The sequence below is a fragment of the Sturnira hondurensis genome, unplaced genomic scaffold (genome assembly GCF_014824575.4).
Source record: "Sturnira hondurensis isolate 20B ecotype Veracruz unplaced genomic scaffold, ASM1482457v3 Scaffold0021795, whole genome shotgun sequence".
Classification (NCBI taxonomy): Eukaryota; Metazoa; Chordata; class Mammalia; order Chiroptera; family Phyllostomidae; genus Sturnira; species Sturnira hondurensis.
In genome coordinates, this window is record NW_028094426.1 from 2,096,191 (window position 1) to 2,120,376 (window position 24,186).

A 24,186-nucleotide genomic window follows, 5' to 3' on the forward strand; every position below is an offset into this window, starting at 1 on the left:
AGTGGGTAATCAAGGTAGTTTAAATTTAGACAATAGTCACTCAAAACAATTAACAAAGTGTAAAACACTGAATATTATTACTTAACCCAGACATTCTTCTTTTCACCATTTTCATAATGTTTATGATATACTATATTTATATCAGCACCTTTTATATAGTTTCTGACATTTTAAAATAATGCCTTCTTGTATCAAACTTGCTCTTGACTGGTCAAGACATTTACTCCACTGTAGCCGTACTCAGTAATGAACTACAGAGATGTGATAATGAATCCCTACGTAGTTTAGGAAGACTTTCTGTTTCACATTATTCACATTATTAACAAGATAATGAGAGAATTGATAACACTGATTATTGAGAGAGGAGTTAATTAGCAGGGAGGAAATTTAGAAAAAGTTTGAAGTTTTGAGTTGCTATGTTGTTAATTTGGTTTGGCTATCTTCTCAACATGTCTCATTTTATTTGTATTGACTTAGATTTCACAAAGTTGAAGAAAAGGGTTTTTCCAATGTCACATACTTGCTTTTGCCTCATAGTGTTTGCTCCTCATGTCATTTGCCAGTAAAGTCATTCCATAAGGCAATTTCTTTTATATATATTGAAAAAAATCAACAATGTTATAATGAGCAACCTTTTTTTCCCCAAAGTTAGGCTCAGACCTATAAAGACAAATATGGTGCCATTAAATAACTTAAAATACTCAGGGAACAATTTGGGAGAAAAAACAAAATTTCAAATTCTGTACTTCTTTGCTGATTACAGAGGACAACTGACTCCTCAGTTTGTAAATAATGCAGTGATTCTGGAACCACTTAGAGGGTGCTAAGTTATGATAAGTGTGTTCTTTGGAAATCATTGAACAGATCGTTGTTATTGCCAAAGACTCTCAGTATAAATTTCTGTATTCTAAAATTATGCCACAAGTGGCAATATTAAATACAGTTTTAATATAAATACTCTATGTCATACCAGTCATAATAAACAGTCCAAAATGTTTATGAACTTATGACACATAAAACTTAGAAACTATATGTACACATTTTACTTATTTTGATGTAGGTATATAGGTATATTTATAATTTTTATGTATTTAAGGTAAGTTGAATATAAAAATAATTTTAATGGCTATTGGTTTAAAATTGTACTCAGTAAAGAAAGTCCAGGATAAAAAAATAATCAAGGACAGATCTCTGAATATTTTCTGAAGACACTTTTCTGTTATATTTCTAGTATAATGAAAACACCACACAGGTTACTTTCAGTATGGAAAATGCAATCAGTGCTAATTTAAAGAGTCATTGTATTAAGTGCTCGGTATGCTTGATGAATTGTCTAATCCTCGGAATGGCTCCATGAGCTGGGGATTCCTTTATTCTGGTTTTCAGAAGAGACAATCCAGGCCTACATTTGCCTGACTCGGGTCATGGCGGTGGTGGAGGGAGCGCCAGGATTTTCATTCAGGTCCGTGTTACCTGCATAACTGGGGCCCTTATTCATCCTCCTCTCTTTTCCCGGACTGCAAAGGATACAGATTCTGCCTGTGTTATGTATACCTGCAGATTCCTAAGCAGTCCTGAAAATGACAAAAGGAAAAATCGTGAATGAAAACCACAGAACCGTGAATAATGGCTTTTGTCAACGCCTGTTATTCATGTGAGTTTTGGAATAAGTAAGACAGTAAAATCTAATTGTTTCTTCCCTCCAGCTTTGTAATAAAATCGTATTTCTGGTGAGTTTTGTTGGGAATCGCGGCACGTTCACCCGCGGGTACCGCGCGGTCATCCTGGACATGGCCTTTCTCTACCACGTGGCGTATGTCCTGGTTTGCATGCTGGGCCTCTTTGTGCACGAATTCTTCTACAGCTTCCTGGTGAGTACAGCTCTGTGGGGACAATCACTGCTGGGAAAAAATGCACAATGCTGCTTCTTATGCTTCTTCCTTTGATTTTTTTTAAAAGCACAGCCTGACATTTAGGACAAATTATGATATTTTTAGAATTTCCTAGGCAAAGCATGAATTGTTATTATTTTTAGTCTTTTTCTCTGAGAAACTACATAGGTGGTGGAATTCTTTACTTCCTCTCTGAGAAGGAACCAACGACCCCCACCTCTTGCCCCACGTTTCATAGAACAGGCTGCTTTTGGTTTTAGCCACATCATACTTTTTTTTACATTAGAGATTCTCCAACAGAGGGTGGGAGACAAAAAAGGGACTATATCTTCTTGGCATCTGAATAATTTCATTTTATTTACAGTCCCAAATATTATCTTTAGAATGGCATGAAAGTAAGATGAGGGGGAAGACTGGCAACCCAGCAAAAGGACAACGAATTTTTTAAAGTAAAATCTTATCGTTTCAGATTTAATGTCATTAAAATGACATTAATGTTGTTAAGCTTATCTACATATATATTTAATTTATTAAGTGGATTTTCAGATTTCTTCTATAGATTTTGGTGTGTGTGGTGTTTTTGTTTGTTTTTGCTGGCTATCAGATTGTGTTTGCTGGCTACATGCATGTTTTATGCCCATAAGCCAGGAGAAGAATCATTATAAACATAAGATGTTTTGAAACTTAAAGCACTACCAGGTTAGCACCAGGCATAGGAGCAATTTATTTATGTGTCCCGCCCAGAGTTGACATGCAGTAGAGGCACCACCCAGTAAAACAATTCCTGAAGACACACTGAAGCTCTAAAAACACTATGCTGACCCAGTTTGCCCACCTCCTGCTTCCCTGCTATGTTATTTAGCACACCCATGAATGGAGACTGGAAAAAGGCTAACTTTTCATTTACTCATAAACACTTGAAGGAGCCATAGTGAAGAGTAGATTTGTTCCATATATTTAGATTTAAAATTATCTTCTAAGCAGTTCATTAGATTATTCATCAATCAAGAGGACATTTTTTTCCTGTTTCAGGAAAAATTTTTTTCAGGGATCAAAATGAATTCCCTCTCTGTTCTGAAAAATTTGATTTTTAAAAATCTTCCTGGGACATACAGAGTTGGGAAAAAAGTAGATTTATAGTTTGTATGGAAAATAATGCAATACTTGATAAATAGTAATATAAGAATAAGCTCTATGTTTTGCACACTCAAAACTGTAAACCTACTTTTGCCCCACGCCGTATAACCAACTATTATACCCAGCACTTTAACCTGACTGTGATATGTGCTTCAACCCTCTTGTCTATGAAATGGGTAGGGCGTGCCTGGATTTTAATTCAAATCCAAGTTTGGGACCTGAATAACTGGGATCCTGAATAACTGGGATTCAGCCTTCTCTCTTTTCCTGGAGCTGAAAGGATAGAGATTCTGCCTGTGTTATGTTTACATGCAGGCAGAATGGAGAAAAGGATAGTATGGGAGACTTATTATCAAAATCTATTAAAAAGATAATGTGAAATGATGTATGTAAAAAGTAAAGGTACTTGACAAAATAAATGTGGACTTGAATGATTGTATGAGTTATTGGTAATGTTACTTTATTTTATGTTACTTAACCTTATTTTTTTAGTTTTATTTTCCTCTTGTCTTTTATCTTTTAAATCACACAATCGGGATGCTAACTTGTTTTCATTGGGCTGGTTATGGAAAGGAGATAGTCCATTTGATATTTTGAGTACTAGAAGGAAATTGTAATGGACATAATAACAAGATGGAATTTAAACATATTTTTAAAAATATTTTTATGTTTGAAAATTATATGAATGTGCATTCCTGGATTTGTCCACAAGAGTGAATCCCTCATTCAAAATGTTAAAAATCACACTAGATTTTTTTTTAGAAATAGAGAAAAGGAACCATCAACCTCACCAATGTCAACATCTTCTGCATTCTCAAGATTCTGATCCATGAGGATAGATTGGGGCCTGGGAATAGGCAATTTTTGCAAGCATCCCATGAGCTTCTGAAAGCTTTAAACTTCTAGAAACTCTCTAGAAGTGACATACAGCCTATTGTCAGACATTTTCTTTAAGCCTCTACTGAGTTAAAATTAAGAAAAATCTCCTTATGTCAACTAAATGCTTAAATAAGTCAATGCACTGATAATTTGGAAGTTGAATTTGCACCAGCTAATTTNGGGCCTGGGAATAGGCAATTTTTGCAAGCATCCCATGAGCTTCTGAAAGCTTTAAACTTCTAGAAACTCTCTAGAAGTGACATACAGCCTATTGTCAGACATTTTCTTTAAGCCTCTACTGAGTTAAAATTAAGAAAAATCTCCTTATGTCAACTAAATGCTTAAATAAGTCAATGCACTGATAATTTGGAAGTTATCAGTTTTGGATTTTAATTCAAATCCAAGTTTGGGACCTGAATAACTGGGATCCTGAATAACTGGGATTCAGCCTTCTCTCTTTTCCTGGAGCTGAAAGGATAGAGATTCTGCCTGTGTTATGCACCAGCAAATTTGCACCAGCTAATTTGTCTGTATGAAAGAATGTTGACTTTATTGCTAGAATTTGCTGCTCCCTCCAAAAGATAGATAGCAAAATAGTTAAACATACATATCTTTTAAAATTTTACCATCATGAATAATAGTTCCTAAATTGAGCAGATAATCTAATAACTTTATAACAATTATTTGTAAGGCTCCAATTAGCTCGGAAAGTAACTGTGTGACTCAGTGCTCAGAAAAACAGAGTCCACGGCCCTGGGGTTTCTGAGAGGATGTGTGAGATTTTTACCTGAGTGTTTCAACCAGTTCAGAAATTCTAGTCACTGCTCATAAATGGCAGAAGACAAACCCTGATTATTCCAATTTTAAAAATACTTCTCATTTCCAAACAGGTATGTATGCCTTTTTAAGTGAATGTTAAATTATTACTTTTAATCAGCTTTTGATAGTAAAATATATACTTGCTAATGTGCAATTTCAGCTTTTTATAGAGCAAAAAATTAAATCATTTTTAATGTTGACCACAGAGAGCAAACACATATCTAGGTTCTTGACTAGTGCATAGATTTTTCTACTACTAAACATATAATGGAGAATAACCCATTAGAGGAAATGAGTTAGCAAAATTGTGTGTTGTATTTTTGCTCATACTACTATTTCCAAAAGTATATACTAAAGTAATATGTTTTGCCCTCATTATACCCCTTTACTGAGGAAAGATGCTTTCATTTCTCCAGTATTTTAAAATTTCATGCCTTTTCTATTGCAACAGGTTCATAAAATTGTTCTAATAAATTTGCCTGTAAACACCTGATTAAACGTTACATTTAAAGTGCCTGTCAATTATTCATCACTTAGCGAACCTAATTCAACATTCTCACTTTAGCCACTTTACATATTCCAGAAGCAACTGCAAAATATCAGTAAGACTAAAAATAAGGAATAAGCAGCTAAGTTGGTTAAGTATAACATTATAAATTTTCTAAATTCAAGTTTGAAGCTAAGCTATTTTCATGTCTCACACAATTGCAACTATGTTGGTTAGAAAACCAACAGATGCACGTTACATGTGGTGTTAGAGCTCTCCTTATTTAAAAACAGTGTATTAATATTGTTAGCAACGGACAGCAATACATATTTTGATTGATTTTTAAGGTGTCATTTAGGTTGTTATTTTTTCACAAACTAAAATGACTTGCATTTGTATCTGTAATGACCTTTATATTTATCTTTTGCTCTTTGTGTGTGTGGTGTCTTTTTTTTTTTTTTGTAGCTTTTTGATTTGGTGTACAGGGAAGAGACGCTGCTCAATGTCATAAAAAGTGTCACGCGGAACGGCCGCTCCATTATTCTAACTGCAGTCCTCGCTCTCATCCTTGTCTACCTGTTTTCCATTATTGGGTTCCTTTTTCTGAAGGATGACTTCACTATGGAAGTGGACAGGCTGAAAAACAGAACTCCCATTTCAGGTACTGCTATTACCACTAAATGAGCTTTCTCTGATAGCAGGTATGATGTGTAGGTAGCTTGTTAGGAGGATTACAGATAAACAATAATAGAGGAAATGTTTTCTTTCATTCCTTTGAAAACATGTCCTGGTTCACTAAGAGCTCACAACTGTAAAATACTTTTAGGCTGTGTATTAGCTCTCAATGTGTATAGGAATATCCTTATACAAGCAACATCATCTAAGGTCAGTCTCAGTAAGAAAGTTTCAATGACCACTATATTCCAGAAGACAGTCAACAACATCAGTACAGGATAATAGCTTTGGGATGCTTTCTTCATGTTTTCCCTCTCTCCCAAGAACATATGGTATCATTTACAACCATTTACAACCATTACAACCATTACTCTATACATATTTGTTCACAGTACATCATATTGTAATAGATAATTGAAAACAATAAATGTTTTGACTTGAAACCATCATATAGTAAGAAATAAGTATATAAAAGTACTTAAAATATTGTCATGAAGGAGCTCAATCCATTAGTACATGGCCATCAGAATTTCTGTACAATATTTATTTTTGTTGGCTGACTGGTTAGACATTATCTGTTTACACTCACTGTGATTCTTGTCATACGAGGGCTTATTCTTTCCATCTGATTTTGAGTTTTTATATATGCTTTCTAAAGGTTTCTTTTTACCATTTTCCCACCTTTTGTTGGTTTGGTTAAATTTCTTTGTGACTCTTTTCCCTGGGCTCCTAGTTTGCTGAGTAGCAATCATAGTTCTGCACTTTGCTGTTAATTTCTGCAGGTGACCTTGTGCTGATGGGTTATAGGGAATGGAAACCACCAGATGACTCACTGTCTTAGGCCATTGAGTTTAAAGGTATACTTTAATTAGCAGTGCCTTACAAACCATATTCTTTCTTGCCTTTAACAAACAGTTCTTAATTATTAAACTAATGATATTTAGTAGCATCTTTCTTAGACTATGGGATAATTAAATGACATTTAGATCTTTTATTAGGTCTAAGTGATCAAGGCATAGAATATGGTCATATACTTAGATCGAAAGTTATTAAACTTGAGACTGAATTTCATACCTAAGTATTATTCTGTGCTCTCGGGAACATGAAATATTTTGCATTAATGCGTTTCTTGTTCTTTAAATGTTCCTTTTCCCCCAGAGTTTTACTGGTATAAATAATTGGAAGAAAAGCTCGCATATATAAATACCCACAAACTACCTTTTACTAAACTATCTGTGAATCATAAATTACATGCTCTCAAAATTCTTCAAGTTTTAATTGATTTTGAGGTAGGATCACATTGAGTTACTCAGCGCAGGGTGAGTCTGAAGTCAAAGCATCATAACTCCTGAATTCAAGTGTGTCCAGTGGTTATTGTTTTCTGAATCCAGTAGTAAATAATTTTAATTGTGTTATTTATAAAGGAAGTCAGTGTTGTTGTATTATGAATGTAAATATCTCCTTTAGAAATACAAAAATAGCTTCCTTTTTTGCTTACAAAATAGGCAAAACTAGACGTAAAATGCCAAGCTCTTTACCACATGTATTCATATTTATAAGAGAAAGCTTTAAATTCTATGAATGTAGTATATGAGATAGTTAACAAAGCTACACTCTTGATTCTTCATACATTGAGAGTTTTTGTTTTGTACACTGAGAGTGAATGTGATACCATGCTCTGGGAAAAACAGCCTTATTTTCATGATATTTTTAATTTACTTCAGTGCCATATATCAGTGTTTGTTGAGACAAGGCATAAAGTTCATACTTTCAAGTATGAAATGCTCTCTACTGCTAACATTGAGTGAAATTATTGAGGATGACACACCTATGTAGCAAGTGACATTTGAAGTGCATAAGCAGGCAGTTCTTCAGTGAATGAGTTCATAATCAGAAAGCCAGGAACTGAGAGGGGGTGGAGGTTGAGAGCCCCAGAGCTGGACGGCAAGAGTTTTACCACGGGTGCAGATGAGAGTGGAGGGTGGGGAATTTGCAGTCGGCACTGGAATTTAGGAGAAGGCACACCTTACCTACAAACCACTGGAATCTGCTTCTTGATAGACGAAGGAGAAGGGGCCTCCTATTGCCTACAGAGGGGATCCATGTCTTAGAAAGGCCTGAGGATTTGGAGGGAAGGTTCTGTTGACAAGCAGAGGTGACAGTCTCTCCCACACAGGTCCCTTCTTCCCCATTCTCATGGCTGCCCTCCGGTTTCTCAACATCATTTCCTCAGACCCAGAATACAGCAGGACCCTCCTATGAGGCCTCCCTGCCCATCAGCCTCCCTTCTGCCTGCCCCAGTCGTTCATTCTGATCACAGCTCTGGTTCTGTCGCTCATTCGTTCCAATGCCTCTCTGAGGCTGGTGCTGGCAGTGGGATACTTGGTTTAAAATCATTGACTTGGAAGCCCAGGTCACTCTCCCATCCTGTCTGCACCCTTGCTGGTGTCTGTGCCTTTTGGCACACAAATGGCACCTGGAATTGCCCCTTTTCCCTACCTCATCTCCCTGTTTCAATCCCATGTCTCCTTTAGATTAATCCTCCTCCAAAAGGCTTTCTTCTTTTTCTTTCTTCCTAGAATTTAGATCTCCCTCTCCTAACACACAACATTACATTTTCTGTACTTTTCACTTCCTCCAGCCTATAAAATTATGTCTGTACTGCTCTGTGCTCCTGAATTGATTGTTGGTTCTCCAAGGCCTGGACTCCAGGCCCTCAGAGCCTAGCACAGAGTGAGCAAGCATTTAGGAAGCAAGGGAATGGCCACCAGCGCACACTCAGAAGCCCCACCTCTCTTCCTCTCTGACAACCCGAAACCCACTCTACCCTTTCCCCCCGTCTTGCCCAAGTCAGGGGCTGGGACAGACGGAGGTCAAATGTACGGCCTCCCTTCCTCCAGTGGACTCCAGTTCTGGCAGGCCACCCCCAGCCCAGGCCACCTCCTCTCCACCTTTCCTAATGTCAGCTCCCACTCACCACATCCATCCCGAAGTCGCCCAAGCACCAGGGCGACCTTGCTGTGGTGTTGCTTGGAAACACACTTGAACATTTCTTCAGCTCTTTGTATGTGAAAATGAACTGGCTCAGTGTGAAAAAAAATAGGTTTGAGAGGAAGGAATCTCTTCCCTTTGTATCTGTTACTAACTACAAATAATATTTTTACAAAACTTGTTTCGCATAGATAGGAAGGTTACTATTTTCTGTTCCCTTCTGGGCCAAGGCAATAACTGGTGAGCCAGCAGGCAGATGGATCCTTGGGGACACAGGAAGAGAAGAAAGAACCTGAACAGGGATTTGGCAGAAGATTCCTGCTTCCCTGAGGCATTTAACCCCCTGTTCCCTGTAAGACCACCCCCACCCGCAGCCCTGCCCCCACCACAGGGACCCACCCAGGGCTGAGAGCTCAAGAACACCAACTACATGGGCAGAAATGTGTATCTGGGGTTCCGAGGCTGAACCCTAAACACCTTTGGCCACAGAATCATTGTTATACATGGTAGTTAAGGTCTACGTTATTAATAATACTTTGTCAGCCACTTTAAAAAGGTATAAAAGGCCCGGGCCAGATAGTTGAGTTGGTTAGAGGGTTGCCCTGCTACGTCAAGGTTGCGTGTCTCATCCCCAGTCTGGGCATGTGCAAGAAATGCCAATGAATGTACAAATAAGGGGAACTACAAATTGTTGTTTTGCTCTCCCCTCCCTCTGTCCCTCTCCACCCCCCTTCCTCTTTCTCTAACATCAATAAATTTAAAAAAGCTATTTTTAAGTTATAAAAGCAGATTGGCCCATGAACCTATTCTCTATTTATAAAATCACTTCAATGGCAAAATGTTTCAGCCTTTCAAACTTAAGAGTTTAGGAACACAGCTAAGCCGGGGTAGTAGTGCCCTTTATCTGCATGCCTTTGTGTGTAACTGTGTGTTCATTCCTTGTCATTTGCATATTCCTCTCTATACCATATTCTAATTTGTCCTCAGGAAGTAATGACGTTCCTACTATGACTTTCATGTCAGTGATGGGAACATGTACCAAGGAAAACTGCTCATCCACGACACCAGCGTCCAATACAGGTCAGTAAAAATGACTCCAGCACAGTGTAATCTCAATGCTTCCACGGCTGTGTTCGTGTGATAAATGTTGCTGCCGCTTACAGAGTTGCTCTAGGAATTTCCTGGTGGGTTGCAATGGAAGAATGGAAGGTAACAGAACCAAGAAGCTTCAAACTAGACAAACCGCTCCCAACTCTGCTGTTTTTGTACCCCCCACCCTGTTCCTTATATTATTGCCATTCACAAGAATCTATCAAACTTACTTGTGGTACATGCTGTTAAAAATTCTGCTACCGTATTGCACACCCATACCACACTGAGCAAGACCCTTTCATAAAGAACCTGGAAATGTGTGGGCTTAGAATTAAAACGTCTTGGTTCTCATCCTGAGCTTGCCACTTTCTGGATATGCCTGTCTTAGGTATGTTACACGAGTTCCCTGGGCTTTGCTCAGCTGGCTTGTCCTGAGAGGAAAGAAGGGAGCAAGAGCAGAGTATGCTACTGTCCCTGCTTCCAAAGGCGCGAGTGGAAACATGCACAGAAAAATGGTTTTTAAACTCCAGTTCTCAACAGCTTGGAAACTAAGGCATACGTGAAATTTAATGCACTATAGAAGGAATTAGTGATCGGTTTCCAGAAGCAGCAGCAGTTTAGGGGGTATATGTCTTTAGTTAAGGATATATATATATCTTTATATATATATACATATATATATAATGTCTCACATATATATCTTATATGCATAATATCTCATCTATATCTCATACATATATAATATCTCTTTATATATTATACATATAATAGATTTAGTTTGTCTTATGTTAATAAAGGACAAAATTGGGTTCAGGGAAGATGAAGGTAGAGAGTAAGGCACAGTGTAAGGCCCGATTTGGATTTCCCCACTTCCGTCTGGGAGCACTTTGGCTGGGCATAAGTGATATGCCTTCACTCTTGAGTTTCCTGTTTCCTTGAGATGTTGCACTGTTGTTTGAGGAAAAACGGAGTCCCTTCTACTGACGGAATGTTTCATGCCTCATGACCTAAAGGGAGAAATAAGCACATGAATACATTTCATCCCAGTGTCCAAGCCACTAATAGGCACCATGAGCAGTTGCCACCAAGAATGTCCTCCCCCCCCACCTCCTGGGTCCCCAGTCGGGGCTTCCAAACCAGGGACCAGCTCCCTGTCCGCTGGTGCAGATTGCTGTGCTCTGCAGTGTCTGCAGTCCTGTTCCCTGCATCCTCCAGCTTCACTTCCCATTTCCTCAACATCCTCACACGTTACAGCACTGACTCGTGATGTCACACGCTAGGGTGAGAAGTTGAGGGGCGATGCTTTGCTCTGGACAGTGGAATTTGCGGCCACGCCACACTGTCAAGCCATACATGCCTATGCTGCACTCATCCAATTGGGAGTTAGGAATTTCAAGTGTAGAACCATTTGCTTATTTCTATTTATTTCTGCCAACCTGTAATCCAAGGGCCATTCCAGCTCGCCCTGTGAATAGATTAGGAGCCTCTGACCAGCTGATCTCTACGTTTCAGGTCTCCTCTAGTTCTAAGGCGTCCTGGTACCTTAATGGATCCTGTTTCTGTCAGGCAATGTATTTATTCTCTCTTGTGTCATCCTCAAGTTTGATCAGCCCTAGAACAGGGACCAGCAAGCTATGGCTCATGGGGAGATCTGACTTGTCACCTTAGGCTAAGGATGGTTGTGACATTTTTTGAAGTTTTTTTTTTTCCTTTTAAGAATATTCTGTGGAAACTATACGTAGCCCACAAAGACAATTTGTGCTAGAAATGTTGCATGGAACGGCACTAACAACAGTTCTTTAGCTTGCTGCTAGAAACACGCCTTCATATCCACAGTCACATTTCTCACAGTTCTTCACCACATGAAAATAGGTCTTAAATAAACTGTTATTATTTAGCCCATTGTTCTCCAATTTTCAAAAATTAGTATGCCCCTTTCAAGGCCCCCTTGCCAAAGCCCGCATGTATAATGTCTGCGGCAGCCCCAGTGTGAGGTTAGCCTGAACCCACACTGGCTCCTTTGATCGCGACTCCGTCCACTCTGCTGTGTTATCTTGGGGACCTGCATCGAGCTCATTTGCCAGAAGCCTGCGGAACCTGTCACAATCTCAGATTTAGGTTTGCAGATACTTCTCTGCTCTTATCATTATCCATTTTTTAAAAATACCTCAGAGAGCAACTATGACAACTTGGGCATAGTTTAAGTGGCCGGGTGTAATGAAATAGTTAAATAAAATTAAATAGCTCTTAGGGTCTTTTGGGCACCTGGAACTTCAGTTTATTGTCACCGGTACTTATCTTCCTTTCTACTCAGCATTTTTCTCCTTAACAAAATATGAAAAATGATATGTTTAAAAAGTTACTTTCCCATTAGCACAAATATTTTAACAATGTGGTTCCAACATATATAGTAACCCTATTCCTGCCTTGCTGTTCTGTATCTGAATATTACTTTAAAAGTATTTCCTTTACTTTAAAGAAGATATATTTTACCCGTGATTTGATCTTTAAGAACAGGACATTACTTTGCCAGTGAGCCAACCACAAAGCTAGGTTCCCTCTGCCCGAAAGACGGCCGACCCAGGGAGCCCTGCACGACAGGTGAGCTAGTGATGCCCTCCCACAGCCTGGGAGCTAGAAGCTCCTAAGGCACATCGAGGTAACCACCAGGGCCCTGTCTCCTAGACCGAGATCTTCCAGGTCGAACACGCTGTAAACATAGCCCAGGTTGTGGCTGCTCAGCTTTGAACAGTTCCCCAGGTGTTGTTGATGTCCACCCAGACCTTCTGTTGTAATTGTTTCATGTGCTATTATAATAGGGACATTCCAATCTTAATATTGGAAAAAAATGAAGTAAATATTTTTGTAAAACAGGAAATGAGTTGTCTGCCCAGCGCATCGTTAGAGGATGCTGATGGTGATATTAGTAATTTAGAAAACCTTACGTGTTCTTTCATTCCTTCGGCCACACATCAGCATTTGTTGTGCCTGTGCTGTGGTCCAGCCACCACACCAGGTATTCAGGACACACTCTTGAGTAAACAAACACAGACCCTGGCTCTCTTGGAGCTTATAAAACAGTGGCAGAAGCATAAAAAGTTGTAAAATCCGGGGAGTCCCTCCAGCAGTTCTATGGTAGGTAGTCACAAGAGAGCCAGGTAGCAGGAAGATCAAACAAAAAGGCTTTTCGGAGGAGGGATTATTTAAACTGAGACATGAAGGATGAGAAGGAGTCCTTCAGGCCAAGAGGAAGGAGGGGTGCTTCCTGGTCACGGGGGAAAACAGTGTGTGAAGACCCTGAGGATAGATGGGTGTGACTGATTATCTTCGTATCAGAGGTAAGACACTGGAGGACCTTAAGTAGGGTCACAGGGGTGGTAAATCACTCTATTTAATCAGCCCCCTGATTCCAAAGCCTGCACTCCAGCCTTCTGAGTGTCGTTGCCCCCTAATTAAAGGATTAATCTCTATAAATTATTTCCTTCCTAACCCACATTTAGAGGTTTTTAAAATTCTGCCTGTCATATTTCCTTTCCCCCAAAAGGCTTGGGTAGATTGTCTTTATGCATATTGTGTCCTAAAGGCAATTTCTTAAATAGTCTCCGTTGGATACTAACCCCCATTTATCAACTGGATACTAACCCCCATTTATCAACTGGGGTTAGTATCCTTCCGTCCACTGTCCCAGGGACATCGGTCAATGTCTCAAGACTTGTTTGGTTTTCAGAACTCTGGGAGGAGTGCTACCTGCATCGAGTGGGTAGAGGCCAGGGATGCTGCTCAGTGTGCCACTGCACAAGATAGCCCCCACAACAAAGAATTTTCCAGGCCAATGTCGTAGCTTTGAGATTGGGAAACTCTGTTCTGTTACACGATTTGTTTGGATATCAGTTTGTAACTCTGAATACAAATTCATAAAAGGCTTCTCATCAAAACCTCTACAACCACTTACTTACCTAAAATATTGCACAAAGAACATCTCTTTTCTCTACGGCCCAATGTGGACAGTCCTTCCAGCTGTATCATTCCAGGGGCAACTCCCCATTTTTGTAGGCTCTGAGTTGGGAATGGTGGGGAGAGGCAGGTATGATTTTTCAGGAAAAGCTCCCAGTGTTGGGAGGAATTTCAGCACTGGAGGTATGACAGACATAGTGGGGAGCCAGAGATGGTGGCAATAGCTTGTCACAATCAGGGATCATTCCTAATCAGTATTCAAAATTGCGGGAGTGCTTGTTTCTACTTTTTCTTCTGTACCCTTTTTGCATTTGACATGGTAACTTGGTAACTTTTTGCATTTGACATGGTAACTTGGTAACTTTTTGCATTTGACGTGGTAACTTTTTAATAAAATTCATCTGATTGAAAATTCCATGGATTTCATCTTGTAGCCCTTTCTGTGTTGGCCCCATGTGTTTAACTACAAAAGCAGAGCGGCAGCTAGAACCTGGTGTTGGTTGTGCAGCATGTTTCACTTAGGTTTAAAAATAGCTTTTCTATGTCTACAGCCAGGATTGAATTTTAATTTGTAAACCCTAGTGTGCATTTGTGAGGGGCCTGGTGTGTCACCTGTGGGCAGCAGGACCACATTACAGAGGCCCAGAAATACTCAGCAACATAATAACACGCCTCGCGGTACTCTGGAGGCTGAGCGGCCAGTTCCTGGGGATGCTCTGGCGGATGCTGGCAGGGTCATTGTCCCAGCAGCAGCGTGGTAACTAGCAGCCAACTGTGGCTGAAACAAAAAAGAGGATTTCATTTCATTTGCTGCAGACCTCCTAGACAAAATCCCTCCTAACTTCCTAGACAAAAAATATTCACTTAAAAATAAACCTAAAAACTGGTTTTCTAGAAAAGTAAGGCCTGTTGAGACAATTTACAAAAATATAGTCACCATTCTTTTCTAAGTAAAAAAATCATCTGAATGTTTAGAAAGGGAAGGAAGTTCGCAGATGTCTAACATGTATGAGTAATTCAAATTCAGTACGTGTTCGTATTTTACTTTAACAAAAAAGACCGTTGAAAACGAGACACTGAGCAGCCTTGATGCCATGCCACATTTTGGCTTCCTTCTGAGTGCCCAGCATTTTTTTATCGTTTTTTTTCCTAGATAAAATTTCTTAAAATCAGCATTTCCATAATGACTTGATTATAATTAAAGTTCAGGACTAAGAAACCCAACACCCAATCAGAACAGAAAAAAAGAAAAAAGAATCCCCAAATGAGGGAAGCGTAAGGAGCCTCTGGGACAACATCAAGCCTTTAAACATTCACATCATAGGGGTGCTGGAAGGAGGAGAGAGAGAGAGCAAGGGATTGAAAACCTATGAGAAAAAACAATGAGGAAGATCTTCCCTAACCCGGTGAAGGAAATAGACAAGTCCAGGAAGCACAGAGAGTCCCAAACAGAAGGAAACCAAAGAGGCCCACACCAAGTCCCAACATCATTAAAATGCCAAAGGTTAAAAACAAGAGAGAAAATCGTAAAAGCAGTGAGAGGAAATCAGTTACCTATAGGGGAACTCCCATAAGACTCTCAGCTGATTTCTCAACAGAAACTTCACAGGTCAGAAGGACTTGGCAGGAAATATTCAAAGTGATGAAAAGCAAGGATGTACAACCAAGATTATCTACCCAGCAAAGCTATCATTTAGAATCTAAAGAAAAACTTTCCCAGACAAGGAAAAGCTGAAGGAGTTCATTACCACTAAACCAGTATTATGTAAAATGTCAAAGTGTCTTCTTCAAGGAGAAAAAAGTATATATATATACACACACATATATATATATGAATACGCACACACACACATATAATAGTCCTGGCCAGTGTGGCTCAGTTGGTTGGGGTGTCACCACATTCACAGAAGGGTTGCAGGTTCGATTCCCAGTCTAGGTATATGCCTGGGTTGCAGGTTTGATTCTCAGTTGGGGTGTATGTGGGAGGCAACCAATTGATATTTTTACATCAATTTCTCTCTCTCTTTCTCCCCCCTTCGTCTCTCTCTAAAAGCAATGAAAAAATGTCCTCAGATGAGGATATATATATAATAAAATGGCAGTAAATACATAAATATCGACAATTTAACCTAAAAAAATCAAAATAAACAAGCAAAACAGTGGCAGACTCTGGATACAGAGAACATTTTGGTAGTTGTCAGATGGGAGTGGGGTTGGGTGGGGGGCAGTGAGGTGGGTGAAGGGATTAAGAAGTATAAATTGGCCCTGGCCAGGTGGCTAAGCTAGTTGGAGCATTGTCCCATACACCTAAGGTCACAGGATTGATTCTTTGTCAGAGCACGTACCTAGATTGTAGGTTTGATTCCTGGTCAGGGTGCATGCAGTAGGCAGCTAATTGATGTTTCTCTCTCTCTTTCTCCCCCTTCCTCTCTCTAAACCCAATAAACATATTCCTGAGTAAAGATTTTTTAAATGGAGGTACAAATTGGATTGGTAGTTGCAGAGTGTTCCTGGGTGTGTGAAGTGCAGCATGGGAAATAGAGTGAACGATACTGCAGTAACTTCGTGTGCTGTCCGGTGGGTGCTGGGTTTATCGAGACGATTACTTGATAAGTTATATGATGTCTGATCCTGGGGTTGTACATTTGAAATATAATACTGTGTACATGAAAAATAACAACATAAAAAATTAAAATAAAAAACAAAATAAATGAACAAACAAAACAGAAACAGACTCATAGATGCAGAGGACTGATGCTTGCCAGATGGAAGGGGTGTGGAGGTGGGTAAGAAAGGTGGCAGGATTGAGAGGTGCTGTTGGTAGTCACGGAGTCACAAAGCAGTCACAGGGATACGAAGTATAGCGCAGTGAATGTAGTCCAAAAAAAGCAGACTAACAAGCTGGAAAATTTAAATAGATCTCAATGACAATCTATTGCTTTCTAATAAACCACAAAAAATGAGTAATTTAATGATTAAAGTAGAAAAGATAACATTATTAAATACTCTTCTTCGAGCATGTCCAGTATTTTAAGAAACAAAACAAAACTTTGTAATAAAACAGTTTCTCAGCCTCAACGCCGCCGACACGTTGGCCAGACTAGCACCACAGGTAGGAAGGAGACACTTCAAAGCCAACGGAATGTGTATTCGTTCCTTTCCTCATATGAAACATTTTATTTATGTATGAACTAGGAAAAACATTTTATTTTACTCATACTCGACTGAATGTGAGAATAATAATCTCATCTTGTTCAAGTATTACATGTGTTGATTATGTTAAAACTATAACTTTGCATAAGATTTAACAGCCACTTATTAGTAATAAAGATAATCCTGGTACCTAGAATTTATTACACCCTATGTTCCAATGTTCTAAGTTCCTTACTTGTGCACATTTAGTTCTTTTTAAATGTCTCCACATGAAAACTCCAGGTCCGTTTGATTCTTTCCTTTTGCTTGTAAACAACCATGCTCGCTCACTGCTTTCCTGACTACTTCTGTTTCATTGCATCTCCCTTGACACCATTAGCTAGACCTTCTTTCTTATGTCTGGGATCTTTTCCTTGCTACATCTGTTCCCTCTCTTCCTCGTAGGTCGTAATTGAACCTTCCTCTGCATTCTGCTTTTCCTCCCAAACTAATATTCTATCATTGTCCTTACTTTCAGTTACAGATTTCCTGGAGAATGTTGGCTCCACTGTCTCCTTCAATTTCTGCATCAACTGTCTTCTCTTTCACTATTTGTCAACTTCCTATTGTTTCCTGTGATGTAACTGTTGAATCCAGCAACCTTTTCTTGCTCCTCATTGCCCTTGGCTCTTTCGTAATGGGGACATTTTTTGATATCTTCTCCATCTTTAAAGTATTTTCTTCCTTCATCTGGGATTCCAGTACTCTCTCAGTTCTCTTGTCTTCTCTAGCTTTTTAAAATGTTTTCTCGCCTTCTTATTCCTAAGCTTAAGAATCATCTGAGATTCTTTCCTTCATCAAAACATACTATACTCAGTTCCTCCTTCTGAATTGTCTACTTCTGGGACCGAATGGAACCATCCTTTCCTAAGTCACCTCCAGCTGGAAGCTTTAGTGTGATATTTAATGCTGCTTTCTCCTTGTGCCTAGAGTCCCATCAGCTCTCATTCATTCATCCTTTCCATTCTCACTGTCATCGCCTGGGAGGGGCTCAGAGCACATCATGCCTGAATTATTGCACCTGCCTCCTAAGTGGTCTCTCTACCGCTGCTCCTTCTCTCCTCTTCAGTTCACCCACTGCATCACCCCTGGACTACTTGTCAAAAGTCACTGCTTTGAATATTTCCTTCTCTTCCCCCATCTCAGTATTTCTGCCATGGCCCGTCGCCTGCCAAATAAAATCAAGACTCACTAAACCTTCACAGAGACTTTCCAGCTTTATCTTCCACTCCTCTGCATGCTGTTTATTTGCTGTTCCTCACAGCAGCAAATAATTTTTTACACCTCGAGGCTCTCTGCCCATGCCATGTGGAATGCCTCTCTACTGCTGTCTTAGTCCATTCAAGGAAATCCTGGAGTGTGCGTTAATTAGAGGGACTCCCGTCTGATTGCCCGTAGTGCTAAAGTTTCTCTCTCTGTTCTAATCTCTTTTCACTGCTTCTGTAGCTTTTATCTCATGTTCATTTGTCTTACCTAAGTACAATAAGTCCTCATTTGACTTTATTGAGAGGTTCTTGGAAACGACATAAAATGAAACCACTTTTATCATAAGCTAATTGATATGAGTATAAATTACTATGGCATCTCATCAACATTATAATGAAACAGTGTTCAACAAAATGACACAATTCGAAGACCTGCAATACATGCTTTATCTCATACTATTTCACCAACTGGATAGTACCCGCCCCTTGCCCCTGTTGAAAGTTCTCCAGTGGCTCTCCACAGCTTTCAGAATCCAGTTTAAAAGCTTCATCTCGGTGTATGAGTTTCTCCTCATCTGGTCTCTATTTGCTCCTCTTCTTACAGCACCCACACTCATCCGCAGGCATCAGAGGCCCAATCAGTGCAGTTCACCTGCAGTTCACCTGCAATTCTCCAAGTACTCTGCATGCATTCATGTCTGCTTTGCCTTTACTCATCCCATTTCATCTGCCTGGGATGTTTCGTGTCACTGATTTTACTGGCCAAACATGCCTCTCTTTCAAGATTCAACCAGGTGCCACCTTCTTTAGGATGCTCGTTCCTGACACCCAGCCCGTGAGATGCACATCCTTCCTGCCTCTGCAGGAACTTGGGGTATGATACTGCCTTCGTTCATCTGCTGACCTACCTACCTTTCCTAGGGAAACATTAGTTTCCCAGGGGCTGCAACATCCTCAGCTTCCCACCTGTACTCCTAGCACCTAGCCCAGGGCTATTGATGTAGTGAAATGAGTCGGGATTGGCTTGGGGAGGCCAGCCTGGTATGTAGATAGGTTTCCAGAAGGCAGCACTTACTTAGGTGAATTTGCCATGACTCAGGGCCTGACTTTGCCATGACTGAAGGCCTGGGAACTTGTCTTAACATATTATAAGAGGACCCATTTCACAAAAGGAGAATCTTCTTAACCAAGCTCACAGAGGCTACTATGTAAAATTGGCATGCCTATGCTCTAGTTATTAAGGAGGGTGTTAACTGGACTATTGCTGGCATTAACCTGCCCTTGGCATTCTCCCCCTGTTTATATACCACACAAAAAGCCAATTCTATCATTGTATATTTGCAACCAGTTTATTTTATTTCACAATGGGTAATCATATGAATTGTGTGCGGATTTTACTAGCTTGCCTGTTAAAGAATAAACAACCTTATTTCTAAATTCTTGGGGAGAGATGGGAATAGTTCCCTGTAGTTTCTAGGTACTGATTAATAAGTCTTTAATAAACATATGTGTGATATTGCTGATTAAATAAACAAATTTAGATCCCGCCACTGGTTATAAGAAAGCTTTGACTGCAAGGCTAATTGTGGCAAAGTAACATAGAGACATGTTCCATCTGACCTCATTACTGGAAAACCACCTCTCTCTTTAAAAACTTCTGTAACTCTCTGACACATTTCTAACTGTATTTCTTCATGTTCTCCCTAGCCATCCCATTAGAAGGCAGCACCGCATGTCGGGGACCTCACGGGCACGTAGCAAACTGAGCTTTCTCCCTGCTCTCTCTGCCTACCTGTCTCTTCTGCTGCTCTGACTGCTGCCACCACAAGCCCTACCTGTTCCCCATTCCTCCTTCCTCCAAAAGCAGTTTTATTTCTTCTCTTTTCTGAATCAGAGCTGTGCCTTACAGCTCTCCTCTAAGGTAAGTGGTCCAGCACAGACTCTGCTGAGACCTTGGAAGCTGCACTTGGTGCCTGCACACCCCTGACTTCAGCCCTGCGTGTTTTAAAGAGACATAGCCCTGAATAAAGTGAAAAGATGGGGATCCCTCATCCAAGTGGTGTTAAAAGAAAGTCAGTTCACACGAGGAAAATCAGCCTTTTGTAACAAAGTACCAAGCAGGCTGTTGGTCATGGATCATGTGGACAGAATTAGGCTGATTCTTTTTTTTCCTTTTTGGGTATTGTTATTATATTCACACCTCGACAGGCAGGCTGTGCCTGTACAATACCAAAATTCAGTGCCATGATGGTTTTTTAACTTTGTAACAAGAAAAATACATTTCTGCTTACTTACCAATATGAGAAAACCCAGATTTCAGTGTTTAGTGTAGTATGATTTTTTTACTATTTTAGATGACTGTAAATTATTACCAGTTTGGTAACTTTACTATTCAACAAAGTAAGACTAGGAATTTTTTGTCACGGTGTGTTTTTTTCTCTCTCCCCATTTTCCCACTAAATATTGTCACATAACTACATTTGCATAAAATGAATTTTTCACATAACTACATTTCACTTCTTATCTGTAGTTCCATGCTGGTCATTAAGGAAATTTAGACCTTAAGCAAATTAATGAAATAATATCTGCCCTAATTTTTAAGCACCTACAGTGTGTATGCCAATCTCTCTGCAAGGTGTTTTGTATATCTTAGATATAAAGCTCAGAAGGGTTTAACCTTTAGACAAACCTCCCATTTTGCAGAGGAGGCTACTGAGGTTAAGGGGCTTGCCCAGGTCACAGCGCCCGGGGCAGAGTGGAGTTCGAAGCCCGGCCCACTTCGCTTCCCCATACACTCTTTTCCCTGCAGCAACCCTGCTTCCGGGAATCTGTGTCTTCAGGAGGCCCTGCCACAGCCTCCCCCACCCACAGCACAACCCTGTGCCGTGCATATTAGGTTTCTTCCAATTCGTCCTTCTCATTCTGTCGTTTTCCACTGGTGGAAGAAAAAACTGCTTCAGTGGCTTTAGCAACCTGTGTCAGTCCTGGACTGCCACCTATAAAACAGGTGTTGTGTGACTTCAAAAACTGTCACAGCATGGTTATGAAAAAACAGATCTTTGGAGGTAGATAATAGTGTATTTTAAGAATACACGTTTGCAAAAGGTAAGAGTTCCTTCTTTTTAATGGCCACATGTTATTCCGTTGTATGAACGTACCGCAGCTTTTTTATCTGCTCATCTCCTAATGGGTGCTGGGCTGTTTCCAGATCTTGGCAATTGTAAATAACATTGCTGTGAACATAGGGGGCATGTGGTCTTTCAAATTGGTGTTTGGGATTCTTAGGATATATTCCAAGAATGGATAGACCTGGAAATTATTGTGCTAAGTGAAATAAGCCAGTGAAGGACAAATAACCATATGATCTCACTTATATGTGTAATCTAATGAACAAAATAAACTGACATACAAAATAGAAACAGAGGCATGGATACATGCAACAGATTGACAGCTGTCAGAGGGGAGGGAGAAGGGTCAATTGGGTGAAAGAAGTTGAAGGGATTAACCCAAGAACATATATGCATCACCCATAAACACGGGCAATGGTTTGGTGATGGCCAGAGGGAAGGAGGGGGGTGAGGGCTGGGTGGAGGTGGGGTGCGGGGGGTGGGGGGGGGTGAATGGGGACATCTGAAATAGTGTCAACAATAAAAATAAAAGTAAAAAATGAGCAAAAAACACACCATGAGTTTGCTGCATTGTTTAATTTGTGTGTTTTTGTAGCCGATGAAGAATACGAAGATGGAATTGAACGGACATGCGACACTCTCCTTATGTGCATTGTCACGGTCCTCAACCAGGGCCTCAGGAACGGCGGTGGTGTGGGGGATGTGCTGAGGAGGCCATCGAAAGATGTAAGCTGCAGGAGAACTGTTTTCTCAAGAAGCACATAATTGTTTTCTCTAAAGCTCCTCTTAGTGATATTTACAATACCGTTTTTTTGTTTTCAGGGTACTGTCTTGTGTCATTTGCTTTCAAAGTATCGTGGTAGCCATTAAGCCCAATTCATTGTATGCTAGGCTTACACAGAAATCACTAATATACTGAAAACCTGTGTTGTTAGTGGGCTTACGCAGTTGTTCCAAGCTCGAGCTGTGCATTGTATTACAGCAGCCACATCACAATGACAAACGCCGTGCAAGTGCCATGGAGGAGTTGAGTGTTACATAAACAGGCACAAGGCTGCCTCTCGTCTGTCAGCTTTCTCAGGCATGAGGATGTCCTGTCTGCCTCCGAATACGAGTAGCCTTCATTATTTATCCATGATGAATATAAAATTGAAAAAAATTCTAGCAGGATTTCGTATCTTAAAATGGCAAGGCTGAGAGATTTCTCATTAGCTGTAAAATCTCAAGCATCAGGCTGGGAGCTTGGAAAAAAATCTCAGTCCTCCAACAGGCTGGCTGTATCATGTTGCCGATTCATCTAATGTTTCCTCATCTGTGACGTGGCTGGACTACATGACCTCTAATGTGTACTTTAATCCTGTTCATCAAGTAGGAATAGCTTGAGCTCTGTGTACTTGACCCCATAAGGCCAAGAACAAAATCCACTCCAGAAACTGATGAATCCTTAGGTCCTTCGTAGCTCCCTAATCATTGACTTCTGGAATTGACATTTGTATACCTTTAGTGCAACTTCTAGGATGCAACCTGCTGCACCAAAATGCATTGAGCAGAGTGACAAAGTAGTTTATAATAAAAAGTGGGCCTCCATTACAGGTGGGAGTGGAGGGAGGGTAAGTGCCAGAGAACAGAGGGGGCTCTGGGAGGAGGCCGTGAAGCTTTTCTCATTACATTGAAAGAAATTGAAGGTGGAAAGTAGGTCTTATTTTTCCATCTCAGAATACTGTTTTCTATTAATTTAGCATATATTTATTGAATAAATTCCCTTTGCTAGACAATATGCTAAATCACCATGCCTTGAAAAAAAATATATATACATATATATATTTAATTTTTATTTCAGGAGCCCTTGTTTGCTGCCCGAGTGGTGTACGACCTTCTTTTTTATTTCATTGTTATCATTATCGTTCTCAACCTGATTTTTGGTGTCATCATTGATACTTTTGCTGATCTCAGAAGTGAAAAACAGAAAAAAGAAGAAATTCTAAAGACAACCTGCTTCATCTGTGGTAAGTGTTCTCAAAATGCTAAAATAATAGATGAAACATCCCAGGAGGGGCTTGAATAATGTTTATTTGTCATGCTTTGGGAAAGTTATTTCAAAAATGAGAGCCGGACATAATTCTGAGCATTGGACTGGGATCCTCTGTTCCATAAATAGATAGAAGAATTACATCTCGAAGCTATCTTGTCATTATTTCTGCAATTTCTTTGATTCTTTGACTTTAGAATACGTTGTGAAATGCCAAAAGGTTCTATTAACTGACAGATTTTTCATCGCAGTAACATGCTGATTAAATAACAAAATGATTATTTTATTTTGTTAAATTATGAATTCACAGATGATGTTTCCAGCAGCTTGAACTTTTACTCACTCAGACTGTGCTTTCAGTTGTGAACTGTGCTGCTTTCTCTCTGTTTTTCTTCTCTCCCCCCTCCCCTCCCTCCACCCTCCCTCCCTCCCTCCCTGCCTTCTGCATCCCTTCCTCCTTACCACCCCCTCACCCCCCCACCTTTCTTCCTTCCTCTTCCTCTTCCTGCCTCTCCCTGCTTCTTCCTTCCTAAGGAAGAAAGCGGAGTCTTCTCTTTACATGTCTAGGTTAGATGGAGGAAAGCAAGATGGAGATGGGGCCAAGGAAGATGCTGTGCGATGGTTTGGAGATGTGGGGGCATGAACCATTGTATCAGAGGATGAGTCCCACAGAGATAAAAAGACGCTGCCCTGAAAATCTTTCAGC

General features: G+C 40.1%; 1 protein-coding gene across 3 annotated transcripts in view; it reads left to right on the plus strand.

Annotated features, from left to right (window-relative positions):
- Positions 1-24,186, plus strand: part of ITPR2 (inositol 1,4,5-trisphosphate receptor type 2) — a 456,496-nt gene that overhangs the window by 379,275 nt on the left and 53,035 nt on the right. For all 3 annotated transcript variants that reach the window (XM_037033923.1, XM_037033924.1, XM_037033925.1), the window contains 5 exons: positions 1,707-1,871; positions 5,680-5,875; positions 9,868-9,960; positions 22,047-22,177; positions 23,292-23,457. In XM_037033923.1, coding sequence (XP_036889818.1) covers positions 1,707-1,871; positions 5,680-5,875; positions 9,868-9,960; positions 22,047-22,177; positions 23,292-23,457 — 751 coding nt within the window. The remainder of the gene's footprint in view (positions 1-1,706; positions 1,872-5,679; positions 5,876-9,867; positions 9,961-22,046; positions 22,178-23,291; positions 23,458-24,186) is intronic.